At 42.5% G+C, this 25410-nt stretch overlaps 6 protein-coding genes across 6 annotated transcripts; 3 read left to right on the top strand and 3 right to left on the bottom strand.

The window, feature by feature from the left end:
• Nucleotides 1–421: 421 nt before the first annotated feature.
• mettl26 (methyltransferase like 26) lies at nt 422–4039 on the top strand. The gene is made up of 6 exons (XM_037096151.1): nt 422–774; nt 1040–1202; nt 2855–2914; nt 3038–3105; nt 3588–3666; nt 3757–4039. Exons 1-6 carry the CDS (start codon nt 581–583, stop codon nt 3811–3813), a joined length of 621 nt encoding a protein of 206 aa, XP_036952046.1. The 5' UTR covers nt 422–580; the 3' UTR covers nt 3814–4039.
• Nucleotides 4040–4176: 137 nt separating this feature from the next.
• wfikkn1 (WAP, follistatin/kazal, immunoglobulin, kunitz and netrin domain containing 1) lies at nt 4177–8417 on the bottom strand. The gene is made up of 2 exons (XM_037096118.1): nt 6923–8417; nt 4177–6828 (listed from the first exon to the last, which is right to left on the bottom strand). Exons 1-2 carry the CDS (start codon nt 7184–7186, stop codon nt 5311–5313), a joined length of 1782 nt encoding a protein of 593 aa, XP_036952013.1. The 5' UTR covers nt 7187–8417; the 3' UTR covers nt 4177–5310.
• Nucleotides 8418–8685: 268 nt separating this feature from the next.
• Nucleotides 8686–14008, bottom strand: LOC119018457 (ras-related protein Rab-40C-like). Its single transcript, XM_037096140.1, has 6 exons — nt 13289–14008; nt 13127–13187; nt 12960–13020; nt 12797–12874; nt 12373–12595; nt 8686–11153 (listed from the first exon to the last, which is right to left on the bottom strand). Exons 1-6 carry the CDS (start codon nt 13440–13442, stop codon nt 10852–10854), a joined length of 879 nt encoding a protein of 292 aa, XP_036952035.1. The 5' UTR covers nt 13443–14008; the 3' UTR covers nt 8686–10851.
• Nucleotides 14009–14640: 632 nt separating this feature from the next.
• zp3c (zona pellucida glycoprotein 3c) lies at nt 14641–17772 on the top strand. The gene is made up of 8 exons (XM_037096128.1): nt 14641–15264; nt 15366–15472; nt 15662–15765; nt 16473–16647; nt 16734–16857; nt 16935–17023; nt 17221–17294; nt 17556–17772. The coding sequence occupies exons 1-8, from the start codon at nt 14710–14712 to the stop codon at nt 17726–17728; spliced, it is 1401 nt and encodes a 466-aa protein (XP_036952023.1). The 5' UTR covers nt 14641–14709; the 3' UTR covers nt 17729–17772.
• On the bottom strand, nt 17619–20452 carry LOC119018434 (inositol 1,4,5-trisphosphate receptor-interacting protein). The gene is made up of 2 exons (XM_037096106.1): nt 20065–20452; nt 17619–19771 (listed from the first exon to the last, which is right to left on the bottom strand). Exon 2 carries the CDS (start codon nt 19761–19763, stop codon nt 17835–17837), a length of 1929 nt encoding a protein of 642 aa, XP_036952001.1. The 5' UTR covers nt 19764–19771; nt 20065–20452; the 3' UTR covers nt 17619–17834.
• Nucleotides 20453–21991: 1539 nt separating this feature from the next.
• LOC119025348 (calcium homeostasis modulator protein 1) lies at nt 21992–25386 on the top strand. Its single transcript, XM_037108833.1, has 2 exons — nt 21992–22624; nt 24169–25386. Exons 1-2 carry the CDS (start codon nt 22079–22081, stop codon nt 24676–24678), a joined length of 1056 nt encoding a protein of 351 aa, XP_036964728.1. The 5' UTR covers nt 21992–22078; the 3' UTR covers nt 24679–25386.
• Nucleotides 25387–25410: the final 24 nt, after the last annotated feature.

Raw genomic sequence — 25410 nt, 5'->3', positions numbered from 1 at the left:
TTGCACAAATTATGCGTAATATAACTAAATGACACCTTTTTTTGCCTGGTAAAAAAAATTAAATTGGTGATGTGACTCAAGCCTGTTTATTTTATCACACTGACAATCCAGTTCTGTATATTTGTGTTTGCCAAAACATTTTGTTCACGTCCGCTGTTTGTATTTATGTCCTGTTATCCGGACCGAACTATTAAATTATCTCTAAGTTGATTTCTTCCTATGATTTAGACACGAGCCTGAGGAATGTGTGCTATTTGTGTGTGAGAGGCCGTAGATCTTGTAAAACAGGATGTGCACCTGACAGCTGTTCTCCCCTCATTAAAGGAACCCTCTATGTAGAACAGCTATTTGCGTTGTCATTCTTTTATAACGGTGCAGAGCGCTCGGGCCCGCCCACCGCCCTCATTGGTTGCCAGGTGAGTCACATGACGTAATCCGGAAGCGGACCATTTTCAGCCGAAAAACAAAATTCGTGGGTGGTGTGGAGTTATTCAATCTGGACTGACGTTACCCAGCTGTACTGGAGTGGCTTCGCACACTGTACCGCACTACTCGGCAGTTGTACCCGGGGTTTGGCAAGATGCTGAGCGCCGCCGCCGCGGAGAGGAACAAGGAGCCCATCCTGGCGGTGCTCCGGGAGAGCGTGAACACCGGGAGACACCTGCAGGCGCTGGAGATCTCCTCCGGCACCGGGCAGCATGTCACACACTTCGCTCAGGCCCTGCGGAATATTACCTGGCAGCCCTCAGAGTATGACCGCCAGTCTCTACTCAGGTAAATACAGGTCGTGTGTACCAGTAAGTAGCAGTTAACATCGTCGGCGAGCCTCGGAAGCAGCTCGTACTCCTGTATTTACGCTGTCGATTCATTACTGCGTAGTAAACTTGAGGGGGGAAAAAGCAATGGCCACTCTCTCTCTCCGCTCAGGTATTACGGTAGATATTTTAATACAGCTGATGCAAGACAGGTATACTGTGCTGTGTGTGTTATGTTGGAGGGTCCATGCAGTAACAATAATGTCTTTTGTTCCCATTCTCAGTATAGAAGCGTACAGAGCTCACTACCAGCTGCACAATGTGATGCCCGCCATCCACCTGGATGCTTCCCTGCCCCATCAGTACTGGGGAGGGATCCAGCCAGAGAGCCTGGATCTGGTGGTCAATATTAACATGATCCACATTTCTCCGTTCGCTTGCACAGAGGTAGGACTGCTGCTGTGTCCAGAGATGCTTTCATTCTCACAGTGTTGTCACTGGTCCTGCCTAACCTGAGGATATAAGGGGGCATAATTGGATTGCCAACTGGCAAAGTGTCTGATTTCATATGTGACACTTCATTTGTGGTAATATGATAAAAGCACATTTTTAAAAAATGCTGTACAGACCATTTGATATAAATTGAAATGTTTCAGGCCTCATCAGTACCTGCATCATTACCTAATCATAAGAGGGTCCTTATATAACATCAGGATTCACTGCATTTATTTTGGTGTATATTATTTGTGCACAAGGAACAATTCGGAACAGATTTGTAATAAATAAACTCACCACAATTAATTAAATACTAATGAGGGGCCCGCTGCTCATTTTTGTTCGCCCCCCCCCCCCCCCCCTTCCCCAAACCCAAGTGGGTTAACTCCAGCCCTGATTGTAGTTTAAATCTCTAAAAGAGGAATCCCCCAATGCAAGTAGCAAGACATTTTTTAAAGTTTTTATAGGTGTATTATTTTAGATTTACGTTGAAAACAGAAATTAATCTGACCTGCCCTTCACAATACTTCTGTGCTGGCAGTATAAACATCACAACCCCTTCGGTTCCCCAAGCTCCCAGTCTGGACTGCTCGCTGCTGAGCTAACGAGCTAACATCAGATACAGCAGATATTACATATTGCACCTTTCTAATGCGTTTAAAGGTCGCAAGGTCAGCTACTGCATATTTGAGTAAAACTATTATCAAGCCTTTTGTGCCACAGAGAAAGCGGGATTTCATCTGACAAATTGTCTCCAGTGATATCACTCAGGAGCTAAGTTGCATTGTGGATAATGTAGGCTCCAGGTTTTAAAGAGGAAGAAGAATGTGTGGGATAAAAACGGCGACATCTCTCATCCTGTTGAATCAACTTTGATAATTTGTTTTCAGACTCTCCATAATGAGTCCATCACTGTAATAGGTGTGCCATGCTACACCATTGGGACTGCCTATATTACCTACAATGCAACTTAGCCACCTAATGACATCATTGGAGGCAATTTATAAGATGGCATGAAGCTTCTTCTAGAGTCACAAAAGGATTTATACTATTTTTTCACATATGCAGTAGTACTCCACAAGACCTGTGAACACACTTTATTGTGGAAAATAATCGGAATGACCCTTTCCTTAAAGCAACTTTATCTTAGCTGAACAGAGATTACTGTAGCCTCAAGTGACATGTAAATCGGATATCCTAAAACATAAACATTACATCAGTTAACATTAGCCATCATTGGTCAAACCAGACCATCTATACCGATCTATAACAGCAAAACCTGTGCATGTATTGAACTGAGCAAGAGTGTTTTTATTGCTTATGTTTTCAATGTTACATTTCTAAGAGCAAGACAAAATGCTAATGGTATGGCTTTAAGTTCTGTATAGTGAGTGATCTATTGACTGGTCCTGGTGTTTCCATTGAATAGAAATACTGCAGTGTATGACCCCCAGAGTGTATACAGGATGACCTTGTTGACTCAGTACCCTCTGCTCCAGCAGCCGTTTTTGACCAAGAACAAAAAGGGCTGCTGGGGTTGTGCTCACTTCTTCCATTTAACTCTCCCACTTCATTATTAAGACATCACTATTTTTTATTCTTAGGGTTTATTCAGAGGGGCTGGAGCTGTGCTGAAGCCGCAAGGTCTTCTATTTACATACGGGGTGAGTAAATGAACACTGTTATAAACATGCATGTACCACATTAATGACATGTCGTTATCAAATATCTCAGTATAAAAGTGTGACTGTATAATGCTTCATAACATCTTCTGTTGTTACCCTCAGCCCTATGCAGTGAACGGCCAGATCTCACCCCAAAGTAATGTTGACTTTGACTACAGCCTACGGCAGAGGTGAGGTGCTCAGAGTTTTTTGAATCTTTTTCAGGTCTGTGGAGGTCTGCAAGTGCCAAATTTTAAATTAAGAGACATAAAATATATAAATGTTAATTATATTTATCTGTTAACATAAAAGGATTCAAGCATTTAATGAAATAATTGTTAGTTTAGTTACATAATAATTGTATAATTTATTATGAATTAAATGATAGATTCACTCATTTATTCATTTATGTAAGAAAGCTATTTTTTTTCATAATTATATATTTAGTTTTGGCCTTCATAAATTTCCATACAATGTTTCAAGGCAGTTAATTCTGATCTGAAATTATTCAGTGGTTGCAGTCTTTTATCATCAAAAACAATCATTAATTGTATTGAAAAGATAATCATTCATCATCAGATCTAGCAAGAGAGAGCTGCGTTTTTGTCATCCATACAATAAAAAATGCTTCAGTGAATGTGGGATACATAAACATTGTTATTTAATCTTACAGGAATCCAGAGTGGGGACTCAGAGATATCTCCCTCCTCAGTTCTATAGCACAAAGAAATGGTTTATTCCTGGAGAAGATAGTAAGTGAACAGCTCATTTAACACAACTTTAAAAAAGATTTAAACAAATCTCTTGAATAATGTATCATTTCAAATGTTTTTCTTTGCTAGATGGACATGCCAGCAAACAACAAGTGTCTTCTGTTCAGGAAGGAGAGTTTGGTGTAAAGTGTCCTGTTGTTCCAGAGCAGGATGGTCGACAAGCCTTAACTTACACTTGAAGCTCAGATACGTTGCCAAATTTTCCAGAACTGTTTAAGAATCTCTTCCCCATATTGTAACACTCAATGACATGGACGGAATTTTATTAATCATAACTGAATTAATGTCATCCATTATATAATGTATTCTTCTTTATTGCACACTTGAGTAAAATTAAAAAGGCTCACTTACATGCTGTCTCCGTACTATGTTTACCTTGATCTAGCCATAGATTGTTGTTTGAACTAAGTTAGCAGAAGTGCTTTGCAGTTGGAGATGTGTTCTACATTAGATCTTGAAATCAGATATAACCGAAGGAAGCCTATAAAGAAAACTCCTCTACCTACTGTAAGGAATATGATACAAAATAAACATACTAAAATAAAACATAAAAAACACAATATAGAGGTTATAAATGCAGGTGTTTATATTTAGCACCACAAACTAGGATTTTTTTAAGTTGATAAGCATGTGTCTGCTACCCTGGCTACTATCTTATTTTTTCAGAATACAAGTTTACAGAGGACGAGCAAAAAGAAAGAATATCTGTATATAAAATTATTTTAAAGGCGCATCAGAACTGATGTTAAAGGATAAGTTCTGCCAAAAATGAATGCTCAGTCATTATCGGTTCAACTCTAATGCTGACGGAAAGGAGGGTAAAGTTTTACAATCCATAAAACCTTTTTGGAGCTTTATAGCAGAACGGCGTACTCCTAAACAACTGAAGTAGATGGGGAGTCTTGTTTTAAAACATTTAAAAAAAAAAAAAAAAAAAACATAAAATGGCTCCATACACCTTTTTGTGGCATAATCAACGTGTCTGGAGATCCCTGAGATCCCAAATGGATTTGAAAATACCTATTTAAACTGTTTTTAAGACAAAATCTTAGCGTTGGCGATCATCTGATTTGGAGTAGATGCACATGCTCAGTCCTGTCAAGGATGTAAAGAATGTATTTTCATTAAATCAGTTTGGGATCTCAGGGAGAATTTGATTATGTCAAACGAGCTGTATGGAGCGACTTTGTTTTTTGGTTTTTTGGTGGGTTTTTTTTAGTTTTAACATTTTAAAACAAGTCCCCAGCTACTTCAGTTGTTTGGAGTATGCTCCGACGCCGTTTTGATGTGAAGTTTTTTTTGTCGACTGCAAAACTTTTCCCTGCTTTCTGTCTGCACATGGATGTCTTTATAACTGAATTTTTATTTTTGGGTGAACTTAGCCTTTAACGTACTCAACACACCTGGAATGTAGGATAACCTGTGTTGCAATGAGCATATATTGTACATACAAATTAACTCATAACTTCATGAACATTCGATATTTAACATACACACTTTGTAGATTTAAAGAGTTATTAAATATCTGCTTTTCTTGCTGCAGTTCTGATGCGTATCTTCAGTGCTAAAGGTAAATTTGACCACAGATCATCTGTGACCGACCGAGTCTGAGTCCTTGGACTTTTACGATTCCTTGCAGGACTTTTTATTCACAACGTCACGTAGCCTCTTGAGTCTGCGTTCAGTTATGGCTCTGACATAGCTGTCCGACTGGATGATGGCCATGCCGTCCTGCACCACACCCATCACCAGTAAAGGGTTTTCCTCCATGGTGATATTTGGACAGGGACAACTCCAGTCTATCTTGGCGATAGTCACCTCTAGGTGTTTGGTATTAAAGAAAGTCAAGCCCATCTTTTCATCTCTCAGGACCTCCTCCAAGCTAAAATGGGCTAACCCAGAGTCCAGATCCTCCACCAGCTCTGTCAGCCGCCCCACAATAGCAAAGTCACTCCGGCATAAACTGGGCACCATTTTCGCCTTCACTCGACAGGTCTTACAAGGTTTTCTTTTGGGCTGTGGGCAGTTCGCCTCACACTCCTTCTTGGTGTGGAAGCTGTTGGCGTTCCCATGGCAGCCACCATAGGCGAAGGCTTGGCACTGCTTCGTGACAGAATTCCAGGCCCAACGTGGCTCCCAAGTTTTGCAGGGGCCCTGGACAGCTGGCAGAGCGCAGATGCCCATCCCCTCTCTCTGACAGGAGGCCTTGCACTCCTCATAAGTCTCGAATCGATTGCGGCTGTCGTCACATCCACCATTGCTGAAGGCCATGCAGGAGCCCAGCTTGCTGTCGTAATACCAGTCAACATGGCGCTCACCACTGCACACTCTCCGGTCCACTTCAGCCAGGCAGTCTGCTGGTGAGAATGGCCGCCCCATCGGCATCTCGGGATCTTCGGAGAAGTCATCACCGGCCCGGCGGATGACTGACAGAGGGTAGTCCGCATGAAGAACTCCAACTGAATTCCGTGCAATGCAGGTGTAGATACCTGTATCCCACACCTGGGCGTTGTAAATGACAAGCTGACCGATGTTGGTGATAACCACGTTGCCGTACATCTGGTCCGGCCTCATGACCAGGCGTTCCCGCCGCTCGCTCTGTTTCTCCCACGTCACATCAGGTCTGGGGACTCCAATAACGTCACAGTGGAAGTTAATGGTGCCTCCCACATATATGGACTGGTGGCGTGGGTTGGAGTAAAGAGTGGGGGGCATGGGGTCCTCCTGGGAGGAGGTGGGGGTGGGGTTGGCTGTAGTGTCCTGAGGCAGCGGGCTGGTGGGGGGCCCGGCCAGGTAGAAGCGACAGGTGACCACAGTTAGCGTCACCCCACGGATGCAGGCTTCTCCGTCCATGTAGCAGCGGTTGAAGTAGGTGAGGCCATCTGAGGCACAGGTGAAGTTAGGCTCTTTCTCACACCGGTCCTGGCACTTGCAGATGGGCTGTCCGTCCCAGATGTCACAGATCGCCCCCTGCTGGCTGCAGATAAAGCCCTCACAGGTGGGGATGGAGGCGGGGGCATCACCCTTTTTCCCTCCACCCTGCCCATCTGGCTGGGCAGGGGTGCCATCAGAGAAACGTGCAGCCACACAGCTGTTGAGGCCACACACGTTGGTGCAGCATTTCTCAAAGTCAGCACAGTCCTGCACAGACACAACACACACACAGATCACTGATAACTACAGCATAAACGAGGAAAAACACAACATGAACATAGGAAAACGTAAAGAACTCCACCTCATCGACGTTGCATTCCCTTTCGCAGGTGCTTTGCGCATCGACCCACAGATTGGAATTCAGCTTGTTGGGACAAAATCCCTCGTGTTTGACTTTGGATCCTGCCACGCTCGCACACAAAGACAGTTCTGCTACTTGGCAAACCAAAAGCACCAACAAATACGCACGTATCCATCCTAATAGTGGCTTATTTGAGCTCGGTGCATTGTGCCAACTTTCATTCTTTATACATCTATTCTCCAAAAGACAGATTTTATACATCATTGCTCCTTTGCTCCGAGTATATCCATTCCTCCTTTAGGTCTTCAAATTCGAAATAAGTGTTAGGTCGATTATTATTATTTTTTTTTTTTTTTTAAAGGTGGTCTCCGGTTTTGTGCGCAAACATTGTGTAAGTCAGTTCGCCGTGCGCAAAAAGAAGCGTTCCTAAAGATTAAAAAGGGCTCCCAAACGCTGAAATGACGCAAAATATATCCCAGAGGCTCGTTCAAAAATGCACGAAGTATCCGCCTTGACAATCAAAATAAAACTCGCAACAAAAGGGGGCAAACTCATTCAAGGTCCCCGAACAGCGAAATCGGCGGACGAAGCTGCACAATGAGCGAGTAAGACGCAACATCAGCCTTTCAGAGTGTGAATGGAGGTGGAAAGGGCAGCCCCTCTGACCGCCCCCATGCTCGTCCGGTGTCTGAAACTCTTATGAAGCACCACCATGCGCTAAGCAACTGGACAAACATTGTAAAAACATCAAAGAAACGGTGGGGCCTTGGTGGCAAGCTGTCCCAACAACCGTGCGCACGGAGCCACACATTCCGGTGAGAAATCCAGCGTTAAATGAGTCCAGACAGAATTTATAGAGGTGTCATTCATAAATAAGGCGATGAGTTGTTTTCTCGTCGGCGAGAGGTTGTTCGCTGTGAGTTGCACTGTCACCGTGCGCCGCGGCGAAGCGCTCCCACAAGTTTTACGCGAGCACAGGCGTGAGCAGATCTGAGTTTTCTCGCGCAGCTCACGGAGCGAACTGTTAACAGAGTCTCCCGGAGAGCGTGAAACCCAAACACGGGGCGTGTCGCGTCACGTCTTGCAAAACACGTTGTTTACGTCCCGCTTGTCTAGACGTCGGTCAATTTAGCGCCGTCCCTCATTCACACGGAGCTCAGAGATGCCACGGTCAGGTGGGAAGGCGTAAAGCGCCGCGTTTTCAATAGCGCGCGTCTCCATCTTTGTCCCGGCGCGGCCCCGAGGCGATGAGAAGCAGCACCCCTCATCTTTTCATGCGGGGTGACCCCGCAACCTTTCGCTGACTTTTGACCGCGCTGCATTCATGCGCCGCGGAGATGTGCCCGGTTATCCAAAAGCTGGCCAATACCGAGAGAGGAGCTAATCAATTCAGCAGCACCCTCCCCCCACCCGGGTTTATTGCGCCCAGGCACCGGCGGCCCCGGACTGGACAAAGGCCACAGAACATATTCCCACACTGACCTTGATACATGTCTGAATAAAACAAAAGTAAAACGAATCATTGCAAAGCAGCCTTGTAGTTTTTACCCTTTATTTTGATGGGTGACTGTTTTTAATGGAGACAAACCAGAATTAATCCCACATCCAAAAACCTTTAGACACACAGCCCTGACAGCAACAATCAGTGTCAAACCTTTACACATAGTGCTTCTTTAAATGTTCTGTTGTGCTGCTCTTAATACACCACGGGAAACAGGAACCAGCGTCCTTTGTGCCCTGGATGAGCTTATTCTCACAAGGTGCTCTGCGAGGATTTGAAGGAATTTCATTCAGAACAGAGGGATCTTTTTCAATTTAATAAACAAATTCACTTAGCTTTTCGAACTACATAAACCGAATAAACAAACTGACCTTAAAGGACAACACAATTTCATTCCGTTACACTTTGTTTACATGTGGCGGACCCTGCCACTTTTGTAGCTTCAAAGAGCGTTCCGGGGACCTCGTTTCCCTCTGAGAGCAGCTTGTTTATTCGGTTATGGAAAAGATAAATACTTCTGTGTTTGTATTATCACCTCATTGATATTAATATTAAAATGACGAGTTTGAACTTCTCCCAACACGACATAGTGCCCCCTTTAAAGTGGAAAAACAGCACATGTTCATCAGAGGTGGAAAGAAAACTGAGAATTTATGTAGAAACCAACGTATTTGTGGAGATTATTCAATCATTTAAAAAACCCATATCATGAGTTAGCTTTGCTTAAAAAAAACCAAGACTTTCTGCGTCCTTTCTGAGGTCTCCACATTCATCTGACACCCTCCTTAACACACATTCTGAAGAAAGTTGATTTAACTTAAGCAGCAAAAGTACAAGTACTCAAGACAAGAAGCAAACTACAATAAAAATATCACAGTCTATGTATAGTATATGACTTTCCACCTCTGATTCTTACAGCCCCACGTTACCACCACATGGCCACAGAAAGGTAGCGGATGAATATTGTTTTACATTCATAAGTACATAGCATATACATAAAAATATCCAAAAAAGGCATTCAAATTAAAATATTCCTCTCACCAATGTCCACTGAGGTTACAAATTCCTGTTAAGAACAGAGACTCTATTGCAGCACATTCTGAAGGCGGACCACCGTGTTTGTACAAGGTTTCCTCATCAGCACCATCTCTGAATTGCACCAAGAGTTAGTAGAATTAAATCGATCACAATGTCGTTGGCGGTTTAAGTTGGTAAAAGCCATGAATCAACTGATATTAGATTAGAGGCAAGAGAAAAGAAAAAAAACAGGCTGAGGGAGTCGACAGATGTTCAAAGCGATGACTGATGGAGATGGAGGGGGAATTCATTTGGGGTGGAATTTAGGGGCACCGCAGGAAGTCTTTGAAACCAGACAACTTGGCTCGACTGCGCTGGTCCGTTTCACAGATTAAGTAGTGCTAGACCAACATGGTTTATCAATGGATAACTCTTACGACTTATCCTCGAGTCAATTACTACTGTGTCTAGGGCTGCAACTAACGATTGTTTTCATTTAAATCTATTTTCACAATTACTCATCTGAGATAAGAAATATGTCAAAAGATTGTTCAAAAAATTGGATGCTCGTTAAAATTTCACAAAGTCACATCTTCAAATTGTTTCCTTTGTCTGACTAAATCTGAAAACTCTTCATTTACTTTTTTAAACAACAAAGAAAAAGCAGCAAATCCTCACGTTTGAGACACTGCAGCCGGCAAAGTTTTCTTTTGCTTTTTCTCAGACTAGCTGACTAATCTTTGCAGCTCCATCTGTCTGGTGAACTAGCCCCGCTCTTCTATTGACATTCAATTCAAGCCGGTCTTATTCAAAACATAATTCATCTTGAGTTTTTCATAAGCTGCTCAGCACCATGGAGGCGGCAATCGGAATTTTTCTACGGCAGACGAGGGGTAATAAGACACAGAAATAAGCAGGTCTCCCGAAACATTCAAGACAAAACGAGCAGGAGAAGCGCTTCTGCAGGCTCGATCACCAAACACAGACAAAAACAGCTAGCACATACAGAATATTTACAACTTCCAGTCCAACGTTAAATACAATAAACACTCCATTTCCACATAAAAGATAGATAATGTCCCTCCACTCATTTGTAGTGTTAACAGGCGAGTGATGATCCTTGGTTCACATCTGTTGGTCCCGGGGAAATCTTGTTCCACTTGATCACAGTGAGCCTCTGCAGCGAAGAGAACGGGTACACGGATATCCACAAGATGGCACCAGCAAGCGCAAAGAGAACAGACACCAAACCAGCCATTCAAGGCAGTTCCCCAAAGGTCAATGCCAGTTCACTGCTGTATGTGCTCCTGGTTGCTCTCCTTGCTCTTCTGTGCCCCCACGTGACCTCTTGGGAGCAACAATAACTTTAACACTGTGGCCCTTCGGAGGCAGCCAGTAGTCCGCTCCTTCACTATGAGATCTTACAGTTCCCCTTAGAGGATGCCGACGAGTTCTTTGGAGGGCTCTGCGGAGGCCTGAAGGACTTTGAGCGCTTGAGACTGTTGGCTTTGCTGGCGCCGCTGCCTCCGCCTGATGCCGCGCTGTTGGCCACCGAGTACGAGCGTCCGTGCATCATGACTGCGTTCATGCCGTTGGCCATCGAGAAAGACTTGAGGTGAGACTTGATGGCCACGGGGAGGGGCAGTTTGTCGATGAGGTGCACCGGTGTGCAGGAGACAATCGATCGGCAGCACAGATCTTGGAGGCTGAAGACTGCGGAACAAGAAAAGGGAACGAGGACGTTAAGACAGGATGTCACGTCAGATAATCTCCGGTGTTCTTCAGTCCATCTGTTCAGTTTGTCCTTAAACTGTATAACTTGGACATCACAAAAAGTGGAGACGAAGCTGACTCTAGCTGGACAGAGATTTTCACCCATTGCTTAAACTATATATCTTATTGTGTGTTTATCAATTCAACAAATGATTACATACTCCAGTTTGAAATATATATACAACTGGATAGTCTGACCTATCTTAAGTTTCTGCTGGGCTAATTTTATGTACAGTGGACTAATAGCTGGTTTCAAATAAACTCAAGCTGTTATTTTCTTAAGTTGGAGGCCCAACAGGTAGATTACCTCTCCAGCCTAACACTGGTAAAAGTGTTGTCATTATGAAAGCATCAAACATGCATTATAGATGAATTAGATATATACACTTTGAAATAACATCAAGAAAAAGGACAAGTGAATTAGAAAAGTTGATTTTTGAGTCTCATTCCCTATTTGTCAAAAAATGTCAATTGAGACTCAACAATGTTTTTGTCTTAAAAATATCACCTTTAAGATGGTGATTGGTTCTATTTGAACTGTATATCCTCACATATCCCTTCTATCCCTTCTCACGCTCTTGAACAATAAAGTTGAAAATATCTTTATTCTAATCAATTCAGTATTTTTCAAGCAAAAATGTCAGCTTTTGTTTGTTATTTATGACATGAAATAAAGAGTCTTGAAGTTTTGAATAGTTGGTTGGGCAGAAGAAAAAGTGAGAAGACATCACTTTGGACTTTGGACAAGTGTAATAAGCATTTTTTACAATCTTTGGACATTTTAGATTCAAATATTAACCATGAAAATATTCAGTGATGAAAATAATGACAATAAAAATGATTGCAGCAATCCAGATCGACTATTACTAGACGCAAGAAAAAAGTTATCCACTGAGAAACCTTGAAATCGTGATGAGCATTAGTCACTAGAACATTTTTTTTAAAATAAAAAATAAAATATTAAATGGTTAATCAGTTTAACTTTTTTTTAAATTAACAACAAATTGATCACTAATGAAAATAATCGTTAGCCCTTGAAAAAAATGTGAATGTTATGAAACTTTCTGCCAAAATGCTTTGTCATATATGAGGACATAAACCGACTTAAAACACTCCCGCTCTGACAGGATTAAAATGCAGGAATGATGAACCAGCTCACCTCGGTTGGGCCTCCAGAATTTCTCCATCCCGTGCCTCATCAGCACAATGCGCGAAAGTTCAGTGAAGGATTCGATGACGTTGAAGTTGCACAGCGGGCTGACCTCAAAGAAAGTCATGCTGTTCTTGTCCGCGTAAGCCCTCGCCTGCTCCGTGGGCACCTGCCGCTTGAAAGCCAGGTGAAGTCGGTTGCCCACCAGAATCCTGGGTACACCTGGGGCATGCTGATGGAAACACACCATATTGTTGATTTCTAAAAGCTGTTCTGCATCTCCTGTTCTAAACTGTACTGACTAACAGAGAATGACCTTTCTCAGTGATGACAGGAGACACATGATACACACACCCCTCCCCACGAATGCCCTGTCGTTCTTTGTAAATAAAAATTGAGTTGAGTAAACCAGAAATGGGTTAAACAGGATTACCTCGTCGATTTCCCGGATCCAGCGGTCGATGCCGTCAAACGACCAGCTGTTGGTGATGTCATACACTAGCAAGATGCCCTGTGGAATGAAAAACAACCGTGTTGACATGTAAACGCAGCAGCACAAAAATGAATAAGTTCAGAATTTATCCTGAAATCCTCACCTGTGCTCCACGAGAGTAAGACCTGAAGATGGTGCAGAATCTGCCTTGCCCTGATGTGTCCCTGTTGAAGACACGCACACGTGAGCATGTAGGTCGGCCAGCACGCTGTTGGTCTGATCGTGACCACAGCCACAACTAACATGATAATTATTGCCACAATCACTTACCATAATTCTAATTTCACCCGTCTCCCATCCAGCAGAATTGTGGTGGTCTTGTAATCAATCCCTGAGATCACACACACAATACACACACAGTTACATGACGTTCGTCATTAAAGGTTTTTAATTAATTTAAATATCTAATCGAAAGCAGAGACCGTTACTCACCACTGCTGTAGGCATATGGAGATTCTACCGATCCGTCCTGCAAACTGTCCAAGATTTCTCCCTTTCCGACATCGCTGTCTCCCACCAAAAGGAATTTTAAAAGATAATCGTAACTCTTGACAGGACTACTCTGGGTCCCCATCATCCCACGCATTGGATCCGGTTCACAGAGAGCTTTCCAAGCTCGCCAGACGTCCGCAAGTCGGGGCAAGGGACAAACCAGACGGTCCCCAGTAGTGGTAGCTGAAGGTAGGCGACGTTAACTAACGTTAACCCAGCTAGCTGGATCACTGCCCACGATTCACATTAACACTGTCCTCACGTCACGTCTAACACCTAAACCATCTCCTGTATCGAGTGGACTGCGTCGAACAGATCCTTTTAGAGAACGTTTGCACTGGCAGCTCGGCCCAGACGCCGTGGATGTCACGTTACTGTTCACGTTAATAATCAAAACAACCTCAACTAGTGAGCTGTTAGCTTGTTAGCTAGCTAGCTATAACGCCTTCTAGCACAGACGGAGGACACGCGGCAGGAAAGGAGCCGTTTGGGCCAGCAGTAAACGATACTCTACCGAGTCGAATACAATTGTTGCACTTTGTTTAGACAGAAGAAAACCAAAGAGGGATACTCAGCTTCTGAGCACAACGTCTGACCAAGTGGAATCTGACTGTGTTGGAACTTCCTGGTCTGGACGTCACGGGCTACGTCACATCCGGGTAAGATTTTTAAAATAAATAAATAAAAGAAACACACAATATTGTTTCGCAGGTTTTCGCAATATTGTTTTGTTGTTAATTTACTTATTTCACGTTAGATATCCATCGGCCCAGGTGTCCCGTATCGAAATGATTTTGATATTTTTTTCACTTAGGGATATTACATCTACAATCTAAGCCTAATAATATGCCTCCCAGGAAACCTGTACTTAAAAATAAACCTGTTTCTGAAATAGTTTTCGTAAGATAACTATGCCTCTTGAAGTCCTACATATTTCATATTTATTTCAGATATAATACTGATTAAAGGTACTTTATTGTTTTAAATATTCAATATTAACAATGCCTTGGTTTGGTTTAACCCTTATTCTTTGTATGATACACATTAAATGACATTTAGAGAAATGTACCTCTCTCTCACCAAGGAAGGAAAAAAGAAAACAATGACTATTAAGTAAATATAATTTATTTTCCACATTATACAAGTGAATTTGACTTGGTAAGAACTTTATGATATGCTTCACAATCCCACTTGAAATGCAGTTGGTCACCTCTCATTGGTTGATCAAGATTGGCATTTGCTGCAGCTGTGGGCATTCTCCCCTGAGTGCAGAGTACAAAAGCCAGGTGACACGCTGCTATGACATTCAGTCTGTTTAGTTGAGGCATTAGCCTTGGTGGGAGGCAACTGCTGGAGGGAAAATGGAGCTGAACTGTGCTGGATTTTTACTATTGATGTTTTGTTCTGCCTATAGTTATCAGTTAAGAAGTGGACCCAGATATGGTGCATTTGTGCATGACCCTGAGCTGGAGTGGGAGAGAATGCAGACAGTGATCGGCGAAGAAATGAAACAAGTCCCTGCGCCTGAACCCAAATTCTGGAAGAGTGTGGCACGTAGTCAAACACCAGTACCAGAAGCAAAGAAAGTTCCTGAGTTTCTAATAGTCTCGGCCTCTGATCTCCAGAAAGAGGTGTTCAAGCCAGAAAAGGGTGCCAGACCTCTCCCTTCCTCGATCTCTAAAATGTTACTTGAAGCTACTGCTGCTCCTACAACTGCTGCAGCCGATACCAGACCAAAACTGGTTGAAGTCCTGTGCCATGTTGACAGAATGTATGTAAGAATCAGGAAGGAGGTCTTTAAGTATAAGGATGCATATAAATACATTAAACTAGGCAGCTGTCCTGTTAATCAGGGCACCAAAGACCATTACTACTTCCTATACCTTCTGAAAAATGACTGTGGATTCAAGAAAGAGGTTGGTGAAGTTGTCTTTGTGTAATTTATCTTTTCAATAATTACTGTGTTGTGCTTCATTTTTGACAAACTGCAACCAACACGGAAATGTTTGTTTTCCAGAGTAATGTGAATGATTTGTCCATTCGCAATACCCTCTACTACAAGCCAGATGGTCCGGTCTTAAGGGCAATGCCATTTGATGTCCCCTTGCAGTGTAAATTTCCCAGGTAAGACTTTATGTAGTTTTGGCCAGATTGTATTAGATGTGTTTTAGGTTATGATTGATTATCCCTTATCCCCAAGCATTTACTTAAGGATTTTGTGAAGCACATGATTCAGCAACACATTCATACTAGTCTAGGAAATCTACTTGTTTCTATTAGATGTTAACATGACTCCTCACTTCACTGTTGCAGATTTTTCCACTCCTTCAAAGCTGGTTTCTATCCCAACCTACAGGGAGGAACAATTCGCAAAATGCTCCAACCAAAAAGTAGCTTTACAATTACCCCTCTAGATGGTATGTTCCTTTTTTGTTTTCTATTGACACTATTTCTGTGTACCAGCATACCACCAGAGTAACTGCTAATTATAGCTGCCATTAGTAAGTCAGTTAATTGAGAAGCTAGTGGTCATAATGACCCTGTACAAGGACAGTCTCATTAAACTAAACTAAACCACAAAGTAGACAAGGGTTAGCTGGTTAGCATGCTAACTTCAATAGATGGCTCTCCATCCCAATACAAGAATATCTATGGGAACTTCTTTCCTCACTTTTGGTTCAAGGTCTTATTGCACTTTTCATTTAAATGTGGAGTGAATTTGGGGAAACCGTTCAATAAGTCACACGTAGTGTGTAAGGCACACTTACAAGTCCTTTCCCTCATTGGTAGACTCCACTAAAGAGTCCACCACTGAGGGAAAGGAAACTTGCAAAGCCCTTGGTACAGGGACGACACTGCTAAATGCACTGTAATGGCAACATTTAAATTAACTGAATGCTTGAGACAAATGCATGTGTTGATTTTTATTCAGTTTAATGCCACCATAGCATGAGCTGGCAATCATTTCACGGCAAACTAAAATGTGCAAGTGTACAGTGTTGCATGTTCTGAACATCTCCATACATTTCACCAAGTTTTGAGACTTCACTTAAATGGCAAGCACACACAAGAGCAATTTGTATGCAGAATAGTTCTGTGACTTACATCCCTCACTTTGCCACAGCATCGGGTAATGAAATCACAGGATCCAAAACTTACACCTTGGGCCAGCCGATGTACTTTCAGGCCAAAGGACCAGACAGTTCTGGATCTCAGAGGATGTACATCAACAAGTGCTTCATGACAGCCTCCCAAGACTCGACTTCAAATCCTAAATATACAGTCATTGACAACCAAGGGTAAAGACGTAAAAACATTTCACCTTTAAAAATGCTCATGTCAGTTGGTGGTTGGAGGTAAACATGCACATTCTCTCAAATTGCAGCTGCATGATCGATAGCAAGGTGACCGTACTGTCAAAGTTCCTCACTGGCACCTCAAAGATGGTCCAGAAATTCAGCGTGGGTGCTCTGATTTTCAAGGACACAGCTTCTACCTCGTCAACACGGGTACTGTAAAGAGAGTGGTACAGATCTATGCTTTCTCAGAGAATTAATGTTCCATTGAAACCCAGCATCTTTTTCAGCAACTCTACATGCACTGTGATATCACAATGGGGTCACTTACACCAACTCCGAGTTCAAAGGCCTGCAGTTATGATGCAACTGCCAAAAAGTGAGTAGACTCCGGCTGAAGTAAACCGTCCACAGGTGGTGGAGCTTTCTTAAGGTTTTTGTAGGATAAAAGCTTTAAAGTCTGCTTTTGTCAAACTCCATTGTATTGTGTATTGCCACCTGCTGTCTTATTGTATTTTTGTCTATTGCCAAATTTGCCATATGGCATTTTGAGACCTGATAACTTGTGTGGTTTAGATGGAAGGAGCTGTACGGTGACGACTCCGTGTGTACCTGCTGTGAAACCACCTGCACCTCAGCACTGCCGAAGGGTAAGTTTCTCTTGTTCACACATTTACAGAGGGGATCTTGACAAAACTTGTTATACTGTAACAAATCCTCAAATTGGCACAGAATACTTGGCATCAGTCACTTTTTAAAGAAGCCTTTTGCGCTCATGTACAGGCAATACTAATTCAGATCCCTTATCTCACAAATGGGCCAGCTTGCAAAATCTCATTCACTAAAATGACTCAAATTACTCAAAGCTACTTGTCCACAAATGACCAATTTCTCATTTTCTACTCCGACAGCTTCAAGAACTATGATCTCTAGCCACTCTTGGAAGGTTGACTTGAGCAGCCAGAATGGATATGCAGAGGTCGATCCGCAGATGAAATCCTTTGACACTGACGCCTTCAGTTTGGAGGACCCCGACATGGCCGAGCATATAGGCTTTCTGAACTACTGGGATCATGATTACTGAATTGTCATGTCAGAATTTTAAATACAGTAATTTCTCAAACTTTGTTTCCTTTTTGTGTAATGTCATTACATCATACAACTTAATCATCACTCTGGAGTAAAACACTTTAACACTGATCAACATAATCACATATAAGCATGTGTGCATTTTGAAGCATTTCCTGGAAATGCATCACAGCATTTTTGTAGATACAGTTGTGAACCACAAGGGGATGGAAGAGATTCACACTCTTTGCTTGAGTAAATTCAGCAGGAAGTTCAATAACCCTCTGAGCTAAAGGGTTCCCAATAAGAACATGGTGCAGGAGCTGCTTCTTTAGGCTTTTCTCCATGAAGTCCAGCAAGTCTCGTAGCCTGCAAGCCACATGGTTGGGTTTCCACTGTGAGTGGTCTTTGGTCAAAAGCAGATGCATGAGGGCAGTTTTGAAATGAAAATGCTTGATGGCACTGCTCCCTGACAGTGCCGTTTGTCTCCTGTGAAGGAAATGCGCAATCTCAAGAGTTTGAATGTGGCATGAGTTATTAGGCAGGTTTTTCGCAATGTGCTCCAAGAAGCGATCTTCATAGTTGGTCAGGGAGAGCGCCCAGGACGTATCCAAGTTGTTCGGGGAGCCAGGAGTAATAAAGAAATACGCATCAGTGCTGGTTTTAACCACAGGATTCATACTGAAGCTAATCTTCTTCCCTGATCTGAAACGAACTACCAGAGCACCTGGAGCATCGATATAGCGAATGTTCAGCTCAAATTCGTACTTATGTGAAATGAGCGCCCAGGCTTGTTTGATGGTGCTCTGAAACCACCTGTTGACCTGTGATTTTGACAGGAACTGGGAGTTCTTCGTGCAGGGCAGGCCGTCACGAACATCAGCAGTTTTCTTCACTACTTTCTCAGTCGTGCAGTGCAGCAGGCAAACCATATCATCTGCGTCAGCAGACTGACACGGGCAGCCATTTTGGACTCTCTTATCCTCCACCAGTTTGATTTGACCACAGACTTGCATATCTGGCAGCAGGTCACTTGCCTGGTTGTTCCAGAGCAGGCACTGAAAGCTATACGGATCAGGTGGGCTAATGGGGACGATGATGTCACACACATCCGTCATCTCAAAGTCTTCAACCACCATGCCGCCATTTCTGTCAGTGACAGTCCTCATGGCATCCAACAGATCCTTTGCAAACCCCTCCAAAAATTCATCCTCCCTCCACTTCTTATCGGAGACTTGAACACATCTGGAATGAAATCGCTGCAGAGTGACGCTGTCTGGTAGCAGCACTCCAGCAGCAGTGCAGGTCACTGGGAATGACGTGGCTTCTCCTTTTGTAACTGGGGTTTTTTTCTCGAGGAATTTCCGAAACAAGCGTATCATGGAGATGATGGAGAATGTGTTCCATATGTACCAGAGGTAATCTCTCTCCGAGTCAGTCATTGTCTTCTCTGCAGTTTCATTTTCTGATGTCTTAGTGTGAAGATGTGACACAGGAGATTCTTGTTCTTTGGAGCTGAACGCTTCCTTGTGCTCAGGTTTATCTTGTTCCTCTTGGGATCTGCTTGGGTCACCATCGGAGCCGTCGATCTGGATGTCCTCTCTCTCCTGCTCATGTTCAGTTTGTGAAGTCTTCAGAGTGGGTGTCTCAAGTGCACCTTTGGAGTTGTGTGACTGACTTTGATCCGAATTTGCATTAACATGTCCCTCCTCTGGTAATTTCTGATCTGCACTGTCTTCCTCTTCTTTGGTGACGGTCACATCTTCTAAAACTGACATTTCATCTTCTTCAGTTACATGATCAGACTGATTTCGTTCCTCAGGGATGTTTTGTGCGTCGCCAAGAGGTGCTTTCTTGTCAGCATGTGCCACTTCCTCACTAACAGGTGTCATTTGGTGGTTCGGTTTATCTCCTCCTCTCAGCAGCCTTTCTTCATGCTTTTGCATGCCCACTGCGGTGATATCATCCCATTCCTCAACACCAGGCTCATCCCTCGGATATGTGAGAAGACTGAGAGCCACGACAAACACTCGCACCAGAGTATCTTGCATCGTCAGTCCTGGATGTGAATAAATCAAACAGCAGAGAGAATTGTTGCAATTAATTTCAGCGTTTTGAAAAAGCACTTCAGTATTATATGTAACTTGCAAATACACAGGATTGCAATTGTATTTAAAACACTTAATGCGAAATGTTTCTGCTGGCATATTTCACAATGATGCAAAGCAAGTAAGAGAGAAGCAACTTCCTCGATGGCCAGGAAGCATCCTCTCTACTCTGTGATTACATTCCTCATAAAACAGCTTTTGTCTCTGCACAAAACACAAAATGAAAAAAAAAAAAGATACTCACCAAAAGACGTTATCAGTTAGTTCAATACTGCGATTTTCCGGTAATGTGTGAGTGGGTACAAAGGAGGAAGCAAGAGACCATAACCTTGCACAGGCTCAGCTCTTCCTAATTTAGAAGTGGTTGTAGGTTGTCTTTGGTGACTTATTTCCTGCACACCCTGCCCATATGCTCTGCTGTGACACTTTCCTGTGCAACACACAGCAGAGCACAGACAGCACAGACTTCCTGTAAGTGTCACTGCATATCCGGATTATGTAGAAACGAGCCTCGACACGGTTGATGAATCACACACACTTAAAAACGATTGTATGAATCCACTTTATTTTATTATGTAGGATCAAACGCTAGACCACATGCTATTGTTAAAATCTATGTGTGGAGAATGGTTTATGGCTAGTATAGTAGAGTAAACTCTGCCTTTCATCCTCCTGTGGCCTTCTAACTGGTTTATCCAGGTCTGCCGCTCTCAGCGGCTGCAGTTGAGTTCAAAGGGCCGAGGCAAATGCAGTTAAGAAATAATGATTGTAAGATTTTTCTAGCTATAATTAATTCTCCCTTGTTTTATTTTGTCCCGATTAACCAAGTGGAAACAGAATCAAACCACTTCTCTTAGATAACAACCAAATTTTCATGCCAAAGCCACACAGATTTGAATGGTTTAAGTCCATTTTTGCATGTCTGGATTGTTTGGGCCACAGCTGAACAACACTTCATCCCCGAGGTTCAGATAACTAGGCCTAACACAAGCATATGTCCATACAAGTGAGGAAAAAAAAAAAACATTAACATGAATTTTGAAAGGAGTGCTTTCCGAGCCATTCAGCAGGTTCACTTTTGAGACAGAGCGTGTCGACTGAGACCCTTGTGTTACATCACGTTGTACACCTGCAAAGGGAGGGGCATGATGACAGATGATGTGGTCAGGTTTGAACAGCGCCTCAGAGAGTTCGAGAAACAACCTGTCAGTCGGTCCGTGCTAAAATGCCTCCAAACTTCATGAAGAGCTACACGTTATTTACTGCGGACACACTCGTCATATGAGTTTTTCCTCTCCTTTCTTTCATCCGCTCTAAAGACAATAGGTGAGTGTGTGTGTGTGTTTATGTTTGTGTGATGTTGATTCCTGATCAAAATCTATGACATGCTGTTATGATCATGTTATAAAACTGAAGATACTGAGATATTCCTGAACAAAAGCGTTAGAATAGAACTATGAGCATATGAGATGTTACTCCTTTATATTAAGGTACCCCTTTAAAACTGTTTTCAGTGTCCTGTATAATGTAAATAAGTAATTTACTAATGCTTTATAGAACAGGAATAAATTCTTAATTAGAACTGCTTTTGAATATCCAGGTTATGAAAAATCGCCCTGGCTGTTGAGTCTCCAAACTTTTGGAAAACAGTGTCAGATAATCAAATAAACTAATAAACAAACTTTTACTTGGATCATTGTAAGCAGTCTTGATAGGGCACTTTACTATATTTTGTCCACTGGAAGGGCACTTTATGGAGCGCCTGCTCACCCTCAGCCCACCACTGGCTGATGACGTACAAGCCCTTCTTGTGAGATTATTAGAAAGTGAGAAACTCTTCACCCTGTGCCGGTGACTTATCAACTTTCATAACTGCAGTTTTGAATTCTTAACAACCTGAGGTATTTATCAGTCTGTCAATCTAAAGTTGTTCTTCTTAATGGCTTATAACTGCTTATTCAATTGTTAACATAACATAACACAAACTGATTAACCATTAATAAGGCCATTAGTGGCAACTCATAATTGCAAAAGAGGTTCTTAGCGTAACGCTGTAAAGCAGTTCCTACCAAAACATTTAACACAGTAAGGTAAATGGCTTTATGAAACACTGGTCTCGAATGAATTACGAGCAGGATGATGCAAGAATCAGCATGCAGTGGTGCCTTTTCTACAACTTTTCATCACTTATTCAACTACTGCATGTCTTTTCACAGATTAAATTCCATCCGACCCAAAGATCCAAAACACCTCTCAAGATGGATAAGTTTCGTATGATGTTCCAGTTCCTCCAATCCAACCAGGAGTCTTTCATGAATGGGATCTGTGGTATCATGGCACTAGCTAGTGCCCAGATGTACTCTGCCTTTGAGTTCAGCTGCCCCTGTATGCCAGAGTACAACTACAACTACGGGATCGGACTGCTCATCCTTCCGCCTATATGGTTCTTTTTGTTAGGCTTCGTATTGAACAATAACGTGTCGGTGCTGGCAGAGGAGTGGAAGAGACCCACAGGGAAGAGGAGGAAGGACCCGACCATCCTTCGCTACATGTTTTGTTCGATCACACAGAGGTCCTTGATAGCACCCGCAGTGTGGGTGTCTGTCACGCTCATGGATGGGAAGAGCTTCCTCTGTGCTTTCAGCATCAACTTGGACATTGACAGGTTTGGGAACTACAGTCTCGTGAAGGGGATGTCAGAGACGGAGAAGATAAGACTGCTCGCAAGGATTCCGTGCAAAGACCTATTTGAGAATCAGGAGATAAGAGTGGCAGCATCCCGATACATCAAGTGCATATCACAGGTAGCCAGCTGAATTTTTTTCCCTCACTGTCATGTGAATAGTATTAAACTGAGAGGCCACGTGGTGACAACAAGACACACTTTTAGCAACATGTTTTAAAGACGAAACATCAGTTTAAGGTTCAAGATACGACTGTGGATACTTCTGTATCTTTTGCCAGACTGAGGCGGGTGTTTCAGCATCCTTTGGGCTCTGTGCAGACACCAATATCGCTGCTGGCCAGTAGATGGCCACCAGTGATGTTGGTTGTACAACGGAATAACACAGGAGGAACTCTGCCCAAATTTGGGGAAATATATCTAGATAGAGGTGGCTGCTGCTTTTACCTATATTTAGCATGGTTAGTTTAATCTGGGATCAGTGAGGCAGGCCAGCTGACCCTGACAACATGGCCAGACTGTTTACTTAGACGGTAACAAGAGAACACTTAAAGGGGCTCTGTGGATCTTCTTTGTTATGTTGGAAGCTGGTCGTTAGTTTATGTTAGTGGACTCCATTTCTAAACTTCCGTTAGCTACTGTTGCCCTCAGTCAGCATAGCAGAGAGAGGCACTGAGACGAGGAATGTGCAGAGAGTTAGAGCCTCGGGACTGTCACAAAAAAAATCCAACCTGAGTCCATCAGAAAGAAATCCCCGATCCAGCAGCATTAAACTCATACAAATCGTCCACAAGCTTGTATAGGCAACCACGAGTGACAGGGAAGGTAGCTTTTTTCAAGTTACATTAAACAAAAAAAGCAATGCTGCATGTGAATTGATAGAAAATGTTGCATGGAGCCGTTTTAATATGGGCAAGTTGTCATTGGGGACAAATGGAGCTTATTTTGACATGTCAGGAAATATCATTTCATTCTTCTTTTTAGTACATGGGTAGTGTCTGACAATTGAGGCATTTGTAATGTAAAGTTAATCAATATTTAAATATTTCACAGGCAGATCAAATACAAGGCAAGTGTTACCAAACGCTGGGACACTTTCAGGGAGGGGTTTTTCATAAAAAGGATATGATGAGCAGGCATGATTAAATTTCCTTGCTTTATTCCTCAAAAAACTGTCGTGAACTTAAATCTCCCCAGCCGACTCCAGCTTTGCACTATGAGCTCACTGAAGCTTTCCTATTCGCTTATTAGAGGGATAGATAAGCCTCTAAATGTATTATTCATGGAACTGGGACCTATTTCAATCCATCCAAAAACACCCACACTGTTATTTAGGTCTTTGATCAGCCGTAGGGCAATTATACAGGCTTAAAAGTAGTGTCTCTAGAAAAGTCTATTGATGTACAGATTCTATCAATGAGCTATAAAACTATCAGGAAGCTCCTAGATATGCTTTTTATGATCACACATTGGACTGCTTGACTTCAACTATATTTGTACCTGCAGTCAACACGAAGCAAAACACATATGTGAGCCAGGCTGAAGGTGTCAAGATTAACCAGATTCTCAGTCCAGTTCTTTGTTATCTATATTTAGTTCATCTCTGGGTACTCAAAATGATATCTCTGCTACACCAACATATTTGACATTGTCTGTGTTTTACAGGCATGCGGATGGATGTTTTTGCTCATGATGACCTTCACGGCCTTCCTGATCCGAGCTATTCGACCGTGCTTTACTCAAGCCGCCTTCCTAAAGACCAAATACTGGTCTCACTACATTGACATCGAGCGCAAGATGTTCGATGATACCTGCAAGGAGCACGCCAAGAGCTTCGCCAAGGTTTGCATCCAACAGTACTTTGAGAACATCAGCGGGGAGATGCACAGCTACCACCGCCATCACTCCAGCAGAGGCGGAAGCGATGATGAAGATGACGATAAGAAGAAAAGCGATGAAGAAAAGCTCCTGGGCATCAGGGCCCAGGATGATATGAATAAAGTTTTGTGGAACTGGCACACCTGTAAACCAGCTCTAGCACTGAGAAAGGACAACACAGATGAAACGAATGGTAAACTGAATGGAAAGGCCAACGGAGCAGCAAATGGATTTTTAAACGGACACACCCATGAGGAGATGAAAAAGGAATGGGCGGTGTACTATAGTAAGGTCTGAAGAGCTCTAAGGGACAAAGAAAAGCTTGAATTGGCTCTTCTTTAACTTTCAGACAAATACACTGTTTCATGCTTTCATTTTGTTTCTATAAGCAGGAACAACTTAATGTTTAGTCTTTTGTGGAATTAGTTAGAAGTATGATATTGTGATCTTTTTAATATGATCTTACATTAATGTATAAAAACATATAAACTAATATGAACTGAATTTACTGCAATATATCCTTTAATTGATGATATAATACTTGAACTTAATAAACACAAAATGGAGAAAAATGAGTTCTTTACATATTTCTGGTTCACATACAGTTCAGTTTACTGAAATGTCTAGGACCGGATGTAGCCCAAAACCTGCTGTTATAACTGTTGCCACAACTTTGTTTTATCTACCAGTCATGAAATAGAGGTATGACAGCTCTCCGAGGGCAAAAAACTGACATCTGTCAACTCTGGGGTTACAGAAGTGGAGCCACAGCTCTTTGAAGGGTTTTCATTGATAACGGCACAACTGAATGTTTGTCTTACCCTCAACTGCAAGACCGTCATAATTTTTTCCCGGGGCAAAAAACATTAAATGTAAACATGGGTCATATGAGCAAAGAAGAAAGCTCCATGAGCCCCCCTGTTTCAAAGTGAGTCGATGTAATTATCATAAGTGATAAAAAGAAAATGAAAAGTTGAATCCATAAAGAATAGAAGAAAAAAAAAACAGTTTTGCTGATACAGCCCTACT

The sequence above is a fragment of the Acanthopagrus latus genome, chromosome 1 (genome assembly GCF_904848185.1).
Source record: "Acanthopagrus latus isolate v.2019 chromosome 1, fAcaLat1.1, whole genome shotgun sequence".
Classification (NCBI taxonomy): Eukaryota; Metazoa; Chordata; class Actinopteri; order Spariformes; family Sparidae; genus Acanthopagrus; species Acanthopagrus latus.
Note: the sequence above shows the minus strand (reverse complement) of the source record. Positions and strands in the feature narration are given on the sequence as shown.

Bases quoted from the DNA above. Each gene is read 5' to 3' on its own strand.
- mettl26 (XM_037096151.1), top strand. From the start codon at position 581: ATGCTGAGCGCCGCCGCCGCGGAGAGGAACAAGGAGCCCATCCTGGCG. The intron at 775-1,039 runs GTAAATACAGGT...TCCCATTCTCAG, and splicing joins GACCGCCAGTCTCTACTCAG to TATAGAAGCGTACAGAGCTC. The intron at 3,106-3,587 runs GTGAGGTGCTCA...TTAATCTTACAG, and splicing joins GACTACAGCCTACGGCAGAG to GAATCCAGAGTGGGGACTCA.
- wfikkn1 (XM_037096118.1), bottom strand. From the start codon at position 7,186: ATGATGTATAAAATCTGTCTTTTGGAGAATAGATGTATAAAGAATGAA. The intron at 6,829-6,922 runs GTGGAGTTCTTT...GTGTCTGTGCAG, and splicing joins GGGAATGCAACGTCGATGAG to GACTGTGCTGACTTTGAGAA.
- LOC119018457 (XM_037096140.1), bottom strand. From the start codon at position 13,442: ATGCGTGGGATGATGGGGACCCAGAGTAGTCCTGTCAAGAGTTACGAT. The intron at 13,021-13,126 runs GTAAGTGATTGT...TGTCTTCAACAG, and splicing joins CGGGTGAAATTAGAATTATG to GGACACATCAGGGCAAGGCA. The intron at 12,596-12,796 runs GTAATCCTGTTT...TGTTTCCATCAG, and splicing joins GGATCCGGGAAATCGACGAG to CATGCCCCAGGTGTACCCAG.
- zp3c (XM_037096128.1), top strand. From the start codon at position 14,710: ATGGAGCTGAACTGTGCTGGATTTTTACTATTGATGTTTTGTTCTGCC. The intron at 15,766-16,472 runs GTATGTTCCTTT...ACTTTGCCACAG, and splicing joins TACAATTACCCCTCTAGATG to CATCGGGTAATGAAATCACA. The intron at 16,648-16,733 runs GTAAAGACGTAA...CTCAAATTGCAG, and splicing joins ACAGTCATTGACAACCAAGG to CTGCATGATCGATAGCAAGG.
- LOC119018434 (XM_037096106.1), bottom strand. From the start codon at position 19,763: ATGCAAGATACTCTGGTGCGAGTGTTTGTCGTGGCTCTCAGTCTTCTC.
- LOC119025348 (XM_037108833.1), top strand. From the start codon at position 22,079: ATGGATAAGTTTCGTATGATGTTCCAGTTCCTCCAATCCAACCAGGAG. The intron at 22,625-24,168 runs GTAGCCAGCTGA...TGTGTTTTACAG, and splicing joins ACATCAAGTGCATATCACAG to GCATGCGGATGGATGTTTTT.